This window comes from Gymnogyps californianus, chromosome 2, assembly GCF_018139145.2.
Source record: "Gymnogyps californianus isolate 813 chromosome 2, ASM1813914v2, whole genome shotgun sequence".
Lineage (NCBI taxonomy): Eukaryota > Metazoa > Chordata > Aves > Accipitriformes > Cathartidae > Gymnogyps > Gymnogyps californianus.
Window position 1 is genome coordinate 14,152,563 of NC_059472.1, and position 12,040 is coordinate 14,164,602.

General features: G+C 38.5%; 1 protein-coding gene across 1 annotated transcript in view; it reads right to left on the reverse strand.

Annotated features, from left to right (window-relative positions):
* The window catches only part of COL14A1 (collagen type XIV alpha 1 chain), a 126,927-nt gene that overhangs the window by 7,400 nt on the left and 107,487 nt on the right, over positions 1–12,040 (reverse strand). The window contains exons 41-45 of the mRNA XM_050915839.1: positions 10,216–10,269; positions 9,212–9,283; positions 7,195–7,230; positions 6,697–6,763; positions 6,003–6,191 (exon numbers count right to left, since the gene is read on the reverse strand). Of these exons, the coding sequence (XP_050771796.1) occupies positions 6,003–6,191; positions 6,697–6,763; positions 7,195–7,230; positions 9,212–9,283; positions 10,216–10,269 (418 nt within the window). The remainder of the gene's footprint in view (positions 1–6,002; positions 6,192–6,696; positions 6,764–7,194; positions 7,231–9,211; positions 9,284–10,215; positions 10,270–12,040) is intronic.

Genomic DNA, 12,040 nt, shown 5'->3' on the forward strand with positions numbered 1-12,040 from the left:
GTAGCCCTAGCTCCTAAATCTCACTGAAGGTCAATGGGTCTTAAGGGTTTAAATTACTCAGGCATCTTGAAATTTGCTAATATCTTTTCTTCTGGGATTCTCAGCAACGTAGTACATAGGATTCCTGCTCTCAGAGACTGTCTTCCAAGTCCAGTATGAACCTCCTGTTTGCAATCTAGCATTTGGTTAGCACAGATTGCAGTTTCAGTGCAATCTATCCAGAACCTTTGATGAATGCTTGCATTGCGTAGTGTATGTAGGAAGCAGTCCTAGGTGGCAGATATATGCTCTAACCTACATTTATACTCCTGGGAGAACCTGCCAAAAACCAACGTCATCTGTGATCAACAACTGAATTCCACCCATTTTAAAGACAAATTTCTCAGGCAAACCTCTTGTCCTGCATTCCAAATGCAGTTTCCAGATACCTAAAATTTGCTTAGCCCTGGCTTGCTTCAAACATATGGAGAGACTCCTCTGTTGCAATTCACTACTGCTGCTGCAGGCCTTTTAACAAGGTAAGCTCATCTAAATTGTCTCTTACCATATATGCCCTGTAAGGAAATGCTTGCCATTTGCAAAAGGCAAAGTCTGTATGTGTGGATTGCTTTGATCATAAGAAGACTGGCCCATGATAACCATCTCGAATCTACACAGACATTTAGTACAAGGACCATTGCTTATCCTACTGTACGATAACATTACATGGTGACCTCAAAGACAACGGCCACAATGTTTTCAAATCACAGCCTTCCATGCACTCAATTATTATTCTTTACACACACAAGAACACACATCTATACGTGATGTTCACAGAATAAACTGCAGCAGGAAATGATAAATATGGAATAAATCCACTCAGGCTAAGAATAAAATGTTCATTCTGGAACAAGTTATGAAGCTCTTGCGCAGGGCTAACCTTCTTTGAAATCACATGGATATCAAGTTCCTAAAGCAAACATACTGAAGGCCAAGATACAAGTCTGCTTCAAGTTTCTTTTAGTCTAGTTTCCAATAAAGTTTACCCAAGTGAAAGAGAACATAAACACTGAAGCAAGAATACCCTACTCCTAAGGCAAAACTCACATGAGTTAAAATCAAGCACTCCATGCGCTTCCCTAATGGACTTTCCACCAAAGCTCTTTAATGAGAGTAAGTTAACAGATTCACAGACCTCTTGGTCATAGTTAATGGCTCCCTCCTATGAATGACATTCAAAATTCACCCATTTCGCTTTCTGTCAAGGTCATCTTCGCATTTCATTAGAGCGTAGCTTACAGAAAGTCAACCAGACAAGACATCACTCTCCATGTAAGTTACTGCAATGGTTAATCACTCTCAGGGATAAAAGTGTGTATCAAAATTTGTCATTGAGTTAGAGTGGCTTCTAGTAGCTGTTTTCATATTTGTGCCCTGGACATACTTCAGCAATACCATCAAACTGTCTCTCCCCCTTCTTTATGTCTTGTCCCCATCCAAAATAAGCAATGGCATGGGTTCAGCCCCATGGAGATCACAAGCAACTGAAATCAATTATTTCCAATGCTCTGCTAAAGATACCTCTGATAGCATCAGTTATTAAAAACAAAACCAAGATCATGAACACATTGTCTAGCAAAGAAAATGAAATGTCCATGGTTTCTGCACAAAAGGAAATCTTAGGTTTTGCTTATCTATTTTTGTCTTTAAGAGAATACTGTCCTTTGAGGAGAACTGCACATTGCAATTAAGAAAAATTAAACTGCTACCAAAAATGTCCTCTTTCAAAGATGTTCAGTTGTAACAATAAAGTATAATAACACAGGGTGATTTTTTTTATCCAGATGAAACTAAAATTGGACATAAAAATATTTAATTGACTCAACTGGCAAAAGTTCCATTTAATTCCATTGGAATTGTGCCATCAGAGCTGTAAACATGTGGCTTTTGATAACACATTTAACTAACTCTTTCATATGATGACAGGAAGCAAATACGGATGAAGCTGCACTTGAGACTAGTGACTTTCCCAGTGACAGCTTAGGTATTTATTGTATTTTAATCATAGTGGGATGGAGTGAGTAGCCATAAGTTTTGTGCATCACTTCAGGACACATCATAAGAGCAGAAGTCCACCCAGTAGTAGAATAACTGCACTTTCACAGCATCTGAAAGCTAGCAGTGCCTCAGCATAATTTTTACTATGGCTCTTACATTTTTCCTCAAAGGTGAGAAAACTACCCATGTATTATAAAAATAACTGAAAAAAAAAAAAGAAGAAAAAACCACGCTGAATCTTTGCTTTTTTTTATATTATTTTGCAGAAGTCCAACTACTTCCTGAGCACTCAGAAGCCAGACACTAGTTATTTAAGTCCCGGTTCATTAACATAAAATCAAAACAAAAGATGTTCGAACTAGCTGAAATAAAAATAGAAACCAGTGCTGTGAACTAGTTAAAATAAAAATAGAGATGAGTGCTGTGAATAATCAGTGTTTGGGTTTGTTTTTTTCCAAACTCCTGTATTTATGCAAATATGTAAGAGAGCAAAATTCTAGTAATTCATCTGGGATTATGTACTATAGAGGACTGATAACACAGTGTGGCCTCCTCAATCTTTAAATCACCGGTCCAATTCAAATGGCCTGTTGGGGCACCAATAAAATGTTAATATTGCTAACAAATACTGAGATTGCCAGAGATGTTTCTTTTCACATCATTAGAAAAACACAACAGATAAGACCCCTCAGTGTACAGCTAAAACAATAATCAACTAGGAAAACTGAATAACAAATGTCTTAGTGTGATCCTAATCCATTCACTTATGTCTACACTGGAAAAAATAGATCTCAGCTGGCAACAGACACTGAGAACTGAATCTGTCAAGAGAATGACTTATCCTTTCTCACTGAGGTGGTCTTTCTTGGAAGGACCAGCTCAGTGTGTTACTAGTGAGAGAATACTTCCAGGAATGGGACACCCTGGACCTAGAAGTTCAAGTGGAGGTTTCTAGCAAAACTCCAGGACACTGTCTCAGTCCAAGCCTCCTTCCAAAACATCTGATTAATGCGTGGCAGAGTGACAAAGTACATAAGGGAAAAGAAGCTATTGGCCAGGCAAGTTAGCAGGGAAGTTCACTGATGTCAAGATCTCTCACTGCTGACATTTTCCAGTAAAGCTCTCTTTGGTGCATGATTTCTAACCAGTTCCACACGCTGCTTTCAGAATTTCCCCCTTCTCACAGGCTGGGATTGAATGGGTGGTGGGCAGGAGAGGTGAGTAGGAGGAAACGTCTGGCCTCCCCCCACCTTTTCTCTTCCCGCTCTACCAGCACCTTGCCACTCAGCTCGGAGGCAGTAACAGGTTCTTGCAGCAATAGTTTGAGGGAAAAAAAGCAACACTCTACTAGATAAACAACAGGTCTTTTTTTCCTTTTAGTGTCTATTACTTTTTAGTACGCTCTACGGACCCTGCTGTCGCTGTTGCAGTGTGTTTTCTGTACTTAAAGGTGGAGGCTGACTTTTCAGAGTTGCTAATCTGGCACTGGTTTTGAACATTAAATTGACTTCATACACAACCAAAATGCTGATGACATCAGTGAAAAGAAACACATTGTTCATAAAGACTTCCAAGTGGCTGGCTGGAAATCTTCAGGACAGCACTAGACATTGTGACTTGCTGAACAAGTTAAATACAAACAACGCTTCAGAACACAGCAAGGGACGGGGTCTGAGTCCATTTACCCTCCTTGCGGTAGTCACTGGAAACTAAAACCCCTTCCATCCAGAAGCAGAGCAATTTTAATTTGCTACTTCACTGTATGATACGAAGTCAGGAATCAAGTGAGAATTGGGAATGCACAAGAAACCTCCAATCAATCTCCACAAGCATAAGAAGTTGGTAAAAATAATTTTTACTTTTCACTGCTGCATTTTGGGGTTAGCTTAGAGCAATTCCTTAGAAATGGATTCTGAAATATCCCAAGGGTCTGTACAAGCCAAAAGGTATCTTTCTGTTAAATAAACTGCTACTGCATCAGGCACACTATCAATCTAAAATTTCAGTTGCTTCTGAAGAAATTAAATCCTCAAGGACTAATAAATTATTCTATATTTTTTCCTATGTTCTGAATGAGCTCCTTCCTTTTCCTTCCAGGTTCTGTGCAAGGCTCCAGTTATGTGAATGTCCTAAAAACCATTTTCACTCCAAATAAAGACAATTATCTTGTCTTTAAGTTTACACATAGGTTCTTTTTTCTTAACACAATCTCATTTTAAGCTATAAATCCTGTAAAACACTCCCAACATTTGGCATGACTTTTTATGAAAATCTGCAGAGCGCTCTGGCTGGCTGATTGTAGTTCTTGAAATATGCTTAGTAAGAGCTTGCTCTCTACCAAGTATGAAACTCCCCACAAGCACTACCTGCCAAAATCAGTCCCTTCTAACGTTAGCTATCTACATAGAGAGGAAAAGATATTCTTTTTTAATGTGTTTTTACCCTTTCTGTACTCACTCTATTGCCAATGCTGCTTCCCAGATATTAATATTATCAGCAGTGGGTTAACCCACATCATGTTTCATTTAAATGACTATATCTAATTACTCTGTGATTTCATAGTAGTACAACATGCAGGTCTGGGCCTCAGCATGACAAATACAATGGAAAATCCATGCTAAATGCTGGAGAGGTTTCCCTTATCATAGCCTGGCATTTTGGTTCCTCCATTCCTGAAGCCCCAACGAAATATTCTGTATGCTTAAACAGTTCCTGCCTGAGAAGCCATTTAAAACACCCAAGTATTTTAAGCAACTACCCTGAAATCTGCATTCAGTCTCTCCAGGTCATCACTTCTGAAGTCAGTTCCTCACTTGCTGTCTCTTTCAATTTCTTTCCTACTTGCCTCCCACCCCCTCATTCTTCCTTTTTTCTGGACAGTGTCTGGTCTTTGCTCAGCTGGAGCAGGCAGCAGCATGACTGAGAGGCTAGTACCCTAAACCTTGCCTCTTTTTTCAAGAGGGTAATTAGAATTACAGTCTTGAGGGGAAGAAAGGACCCACAGACTCACAGATTCACTCAAAGACTTTCTTTTCAAAACAATGCTTTAACTCTGGTCATCATGGCTACTGTGAACTGGAACAGAACAGCCTTCACAGCAATTCATTTTAAAAATCCCAGTTAGCAGATTTTGTAACAGCAACACCAATTCATCACTCTTGAATATGACATTTGTCTCTTGGGGTTTTTTGTTACTTCCTCGTGTGATGGTCCTCAAAGCACTTTCACAGTCATAGATCTACTCAGTACTACCTCTGTGGGGTTAGGGCTACTCTGGTACACCGAAGATTGCCAGGGTTGCACAGAGAGAGAGTAAATCAAAACATGGAGCTTGTTTCTTTATTAGACAATGCTGGAGGAGGAAAGGAGAAAGAGATCTAGCCTACATGTAAGAATACAGGGGAGAATTATTGTAACAGTTAATTGTATTACTCCTCTCTGATCTCACCATTTCCTCTCCTTGATCCTCTCAACCCCTCATAAACTAAGATTTTTTTCCCTCTTCTTATCAACTTTGCTCCTTTCAGACTATCATAACTCAGAAATCTTGAGACTGACACATTTCAAGTTTAGCAGAAAAGCTCAATCTTTCCCCAACACAAATCTGTCAGTTTTGCAGCTGACTTTCTCTGAAGGCTCCTTTGCTTATACATTTACAGCTCCAGCTCACTTCAGAGTCCTACTAAGATGAAAGCATGATGTGATGGAATGTGCCCAATTAGATGCCACCAATCTTCAGCAGTTTAGGCATTAAGCCTCTGTGTGATCCTGCCAAATCACACCTGGCAAAGCCTGCATTACCTTCATGACTGAGAGTCTCCAGAGCTTTCATTATGGTCTGTGTTGAGCTCAGCAATCAACTAGTGAGAAAACTGTTGTTCCCACATTTAGACAGGAGACGAAAGCCATCAGAATGTATCAGGAAAAGGAGGTATATTTTTGTATATGTGAAGTATGAAGCCTACCTCTTTCTCCTGGTCTTCCTGGTTGACCAGGGCTTCCTGGAAACCCTTGCATGCCTGGTGATCCTTGCTCACCCTGTGGCCCTGGAGCCCCTGGCCGACCTGGCTCACCAGGAGGTCCTGTGATGGTTCGTGTTGAGACAGACTGGCTTGGAATCTGGTTCAGAATTGAGTTATATCTTGCCATATGACCTGTCAGGAAAAAAAAAGTCATCATTTTCAAGTTGCAGTGGAGAATCTGGTTCAGCAGAGTTTGAACAGCATTGGCAGGTCCTCAAGGCTGTGATCTGTCATGCTTTGATAATATGAAGTTGTGCGCTTGTTGGTGGAGACATAGTGGTTTAGGGAGTACACAGAAAATGGAAGAACTACTGTGTAGAATTTTATTTCCTTGCTTCGGTGGGTTTTTTTGTGTTTTATGTCTATAAAAATGTAAAATTGTTACAGCAGAAGCTTCTGTATACTATAATAGCTTGGAAACAATTCAGGCTTTTTTTTAAGATGGCTGATGCTAATCAGCTCTAGTTGGACATAAATCCAGTTGAACGTAAAACTAGTTGGAACATAAATCCTGACTGTCTAGCCTAAAACAAACAGATCCCCTTGGATGCTTTCAAAAGCATCATATTTGTAAGTAATTGTGGCAGGAAAAGATCCATTCTAGAGATAGAAGTATATGAACTATTGATGTACTTACCCTGGATGAGTTGTTCACACACTTGACGAGCAACAGCACGCACCATTGCTTGAGACTGGAGATCACCCTGGATAACCACAGCAGCAGTGTCAAAACACAATTTTTTGCATCATTTCTGTCTTGAAAACGCTTAGAACAATGAAAGACATTTATTATCCCTGAGAGATTATATCCTCACAGATGAGAAAAAAAGCCAAAGAAGTTTTGGGATTTCTGTGGTTCCCATTACTGTTTTTAGCCAGCAAACAGAGGTCTGAGAAGATAACCCTAATGAGAGATCTGGGGGCATGCTTAATGCCACATACTTCTCACCTTTAAAACATTAATGTAGCTATATATAAAACAATGTCTGGAAAAGAAGGAAAGTTTGCTTGATTGCACAGAGCAAACCATTGTGCCTGTAAACACGGAGAAACATAAATTATCGGATAAAGCTTTTTACGAGACAGAAGGCCAGACAGGAAAAAAAAATGGTGGCTAACATGAACATAGACTTACCCGCTCACCCCTTTCACCCTTAGCTCCAGGAGGACCCTATGAAAAGATTAAATACAAAATTAATTCTCATTTTGTTCTCACTCAAAATTTTTAACACCGAAACATTGTCTCCCTTGCAGCATCACAGTAAAAGGAGGAAAAATAAACAAGGAACAAGGTTTCAGGAGGCTATGTGACAATAACGAATATACTTTTACCATCTCAGTACTTAACAAAATGTTCACCTTTGGCAATTACATGGCAGCAACGACTTTCTCAGGGGTTTGTCACATACTGAATTCTCCTGTTTAAAACAGCAGCAAGGGCAGGCCACTAGATGATGCATTTCACATGGCTGAAATGGGTCCAGTTATCACTGAGTATAAGGAAGAGAAGGCTGATGGGAGACAAAATATCAGGCTGAAATTTGTAGCATTTGCTGCACCAAGACTCTGCATCCGCTATGAACAGAGTCAGCAATGGGATTAAACTGCACAGAAAATTAAGTATGACATTAAAGATAATGTAATACTGTAATGATGGTAAGGATCATTATGGATTGGAAGAAGTTGTCTAGGGCAGTTACAGCTTCACCAGTGGAGGTTTTTGGGGCAGGCTAGACATCCCTCAGGAACTCCTGAAGCAAGGAAAGGTCTGCATGAAGGGGTAACCAGCTGACTGATGCATGGTTAAAGCACAGCTTATTCTATCTTGGGAAAGAAGAAACTCCTACAAAGACTGCAAGATTATTTCTAGGCTTCTTTTCTATTACTCTACCTTTTGGGAAAGACAGATATTGAAGCTCAATAATTTTTCACCTCCCTAGCTGTTTTTTCAGAACTACTAGGGTCTAAACATTTACAGCAGAGGTCTTACATGACTCACAGGAATATCTATACTCTAGGAAATTTAATTCAATATCTGGAACATGTGTTTGGACAGGAACTGAATAGTCAGCATGTTATACATTGATAGTAACAAGTTCCATAGCTCATCAAATCTCCTTAGTAGATTTCATGATTGCACTTAGAAACTATGCAGAACTGGGCATTAGGTTATTGTCTTTGTTTATGTATTATCAGTCATTTCATTTCCACTTAACCAAATAAAAATGCTTGCATTGGACTAAATCTCCAAAGCAAACTGGATTTTGAAAAAAAATTTCTATTCTACAAATCAAGTCAGAAATACACACTGTCCCATTCTAATGTCTTTAAAAATTAAATAGAACATTCACTGTGATATATGGAAAAAAATGAGCAGGCTTTATAATTAACCAAGTGGTCAAATGTTAAAATGTGAATACAAAATATTATCTGAACTGTTACAGAGAAAAAGAGGTCCACTGTAAATCTTCTCTTTTATGTAATTTACACAGTCATTTTATAGTTGTGTTCCTTTCTTCTAGTTAAACTGTTGGGGTTTTTTTTAATAAAGAAAATAATATCTGAAAGACAAACTTAGTATTAGAGGTTCCTAATACTAATTTTAGGTATAGAGGGTGTAATTTTCCACTCAAAGAAACTGATAGTCAAATTTGTAATAACATTCTATAAAAAGCCCTGATCATTAGTCAGTTGTCCTGATGTAAACCCAGAGTAACCACAAAAGCCAGTTTTTTATTCATGTAATATTTTCACAATTTAAAAATTAGAGTGGTATTTTGGAAATATTCAGATTAATAAACGGCATACTTCTTTAATTTCCCGAGAGTTGCTTGAAGTGCAAAGGAAAAAAAGGAGAAAGTAATTACACACAGACTACAAATTCACATACTGTTATGTTTTTAACTTCTGCATTTTAATCTTGTGTTTTGCCTCTCTAATCCCTATATTCCAAACATGTATGTAAGATCAACACATAAATTTAATTATGAAGAATGAACAAAGAAAGACCAATATGATATTTCGCTTAGCCACCAACTGCAAACAGATCATAAGCTATAAATATTGAGGAGTTCTGTAGAACAGTGAAGCCAGGATCAGAAACCAACTAATACACAACAGCAAATATAGCAATATTAATTAATTTTACTCACAGGAGCTCCAACATCACCTTGTGGCCCCTGGCTTCCAGTAACACCTGGAACACCTGGAGTACCAGGTATGCCCTACATGGAAAAAGAGAAAGAAAATAGTGGTGATGACAATCAACAAGTGGTGATGAGAGAAATAACTGTGTGATGGAGAAGAAGTGCACAAAGCAGACAGTATACAGACAGTTCTGCCAGTCAAAGACCGGAGATGCTGGGAGAGAGGACTAAGAAGCACATGTTGCAGGAAAAAGAGCACCAAAAGCACAGCTCTGAGAAAAGCACTTGAGAAAAATGGACTTGTGTTGCTTGCTTTCAGAAGCAGGCACGGATTGCTGAACTGCAAGACTAAATCCTGTGACGTTACTGCCATGTTCAGGGGGGATGACTCAGAACATTCTTTTTAAAAAGAGCAGGATTGCTTGGACAATACTCAGCACCATCAGCAGTTTCACCTAACTTCTTAGATCTATCAAGAAGACATTAACCTTGCCTAACTGCCCTAGCTGAGAACATGAGACCTATTCTGGAGGCAACATATGTCTTGCTTTGAAGGCTGAATGCAGCCTCTGCTGTCTTTCTTGATTACTCTATGAGAGCATTTGAATACCTGCACTCATCTCCAGCCTCCAGACCAAGCAAAACTTGGTGGTTCACTTCAGCTAACAATCCTAATTGGAATTTCTTACAAAAAGAAAGTAATTTCAAATGTTAGGAGCACCAATTCCCTTTATATAGTGCAGTTACTTCACTAAGAACAAGCTATCAATCTATTGATGGAACAACTGTCTCCCCTTCCCATAGGAGACATTTTTTCTTGAGCTAAGTAAGAGTGGAAAGAAATTACGCTGGACAAGCAGCTCTCTGCCAGCCCTGTGATCATAAGAATTTTAATTTCCAAGGAGAACCCTTGGCCTTGGTCTATCCACTGAAGCCTAGATAACAGTGATCTACAATCCCCCCAAATCCTGCTGATTTTTACAGTAATGAATTCCATGGGCAATACTCACCGTTGGGCCAGGAGGTCCTTGTGGGCCTGTGGGTCCATCTTTGCCAGGAAGGCCCTATAAAAGAGAAATATATGCAATTTTATCGGCTTTTTATATGTACTTCATGAATCTGTTTCATTTCACCTAGAAGACTTTTTTCTTTTTTCCTTTGTGGTTTTTTTGGGGTTTTTTTTGTTGTTGTTGTTTTTTTAATTAATAACTGGTAGTAGTGGTTTCTTAGAAGAAAATTCCCTTATTTGCCCTGGGGAGGGTTTATTTCCGAAAAGGAGCTATAGCGTAGCCGATATTAAAAAAAAAAAAAAAAAAAAAAAAAAATCCAACTATTCTCGCAATACTTTTGAAGTAAGAAGCAGCAATGCAGAATTCCTTGTGCTGGCAGTTTTCACCTCTGAGTGAATTTCACTTATAATGCTGCTGTAGTGAGGTAAATGAGAGCGTTTGCTGTCAGACTTCTCTACCACAAGATGGGTCACACTTCTACATCTGTTCTCACTGGTTGCAACTATTCACAGTCCCACTGATTAAGTGCTGAAAGATGGCAATTGAGAGTCTATCGCTCTGCCCAGCAGTACTGTACACATGTACTAGCTATCACCGAGGTCCTGATTCGGGAAGCAGCAGGAATGCTCATGTGGTTTACATTATGAACGTGCTTCAGAGCTTCCAGAAATGAGAGCCAAAAACTAAGATAACTTGGAAACTGGAAAGCAAGCAAATCATAGAAAAAAGACTGACCAGATGTAGAAGAAAATACACTATTAATAAAGTATTCTTGCAAATTAACCAATATGCACATTTTGTATCCACATGCTATGAAGCATAGGTTTCTGACCAGCCTGGTGATAAGTCAATTCTTTAATTACTACACAGCCTAAAAAGGAGAAATATGACCTTATGTCTGGCTCAAGACCAGAATATGGAGGTGAGAGTAGAAGGAAAGAGAGAGTTTGAAAGTGTTTATGCTAACACATACAGTAAAGAAAAATTTAGGCCTGTCTCATAGAGCTTCAGAAAAAAAATGCACAACTTTTTCATTTTGTACTTTTTTTCTGAAACTTTATTTCTGACATGGTTTTAGTAATCAATATAGCATGAACTACTAGTTTTATGCTTTACATAATTTGGAAACTATGATTCAAACCTGCTATCGTATGGCATAAAAAACCTGGTTGGGAATATTACCTGCCACGTACCTGGAAAGTATTTTTTAGAATTCCACCAGAAGGGTGTTTTGATGATAAAATAAGCCACGTAGTCAACTCATATTATGTCATCTATGCATCCTTAGTCTTGATAAGGGAATACTTTCCTATTTCACAGTGTAGCCAGATGGTTCCTGAAGCTTCATGGATCAAAGCAGCTCCCCTATCACAGTAAGAACTAAAGCAAATGTAACAGCTAAGTGGCATTGAAATAAAGATACTAGTAGTGTCTCTATCACACTAGTTTTAAGACACATACAGAGAAAAGATTGCAAGCCTAGCTCTATTACATAAATTTGCAAAGGAAAGTGTGTTCAGTCTTCAACATTGCTGTTTCTAGAGGAAACGGAAAATGGTATAAGGAACTTTGAAATGCATTAAAAGTTATAAAATAGGGTTTCTGATACTCTCTGGAAGAAGCATTTAGTTGTGAACAATGTTTTGAAAAATTCAATGATAGCTATTCACAGTTTTATAATAAGATGGAAGTCCCTAAAAGATAATGCAAACTAGACTTGTTTTTGTAACAGTAAGACCTTCAGAAAGACTGATACCTTCATATATACAAGTATGTTTCACTTTTTAAAGCAAAGATTTAAAATCTGCATTTATTTTTGATCCAT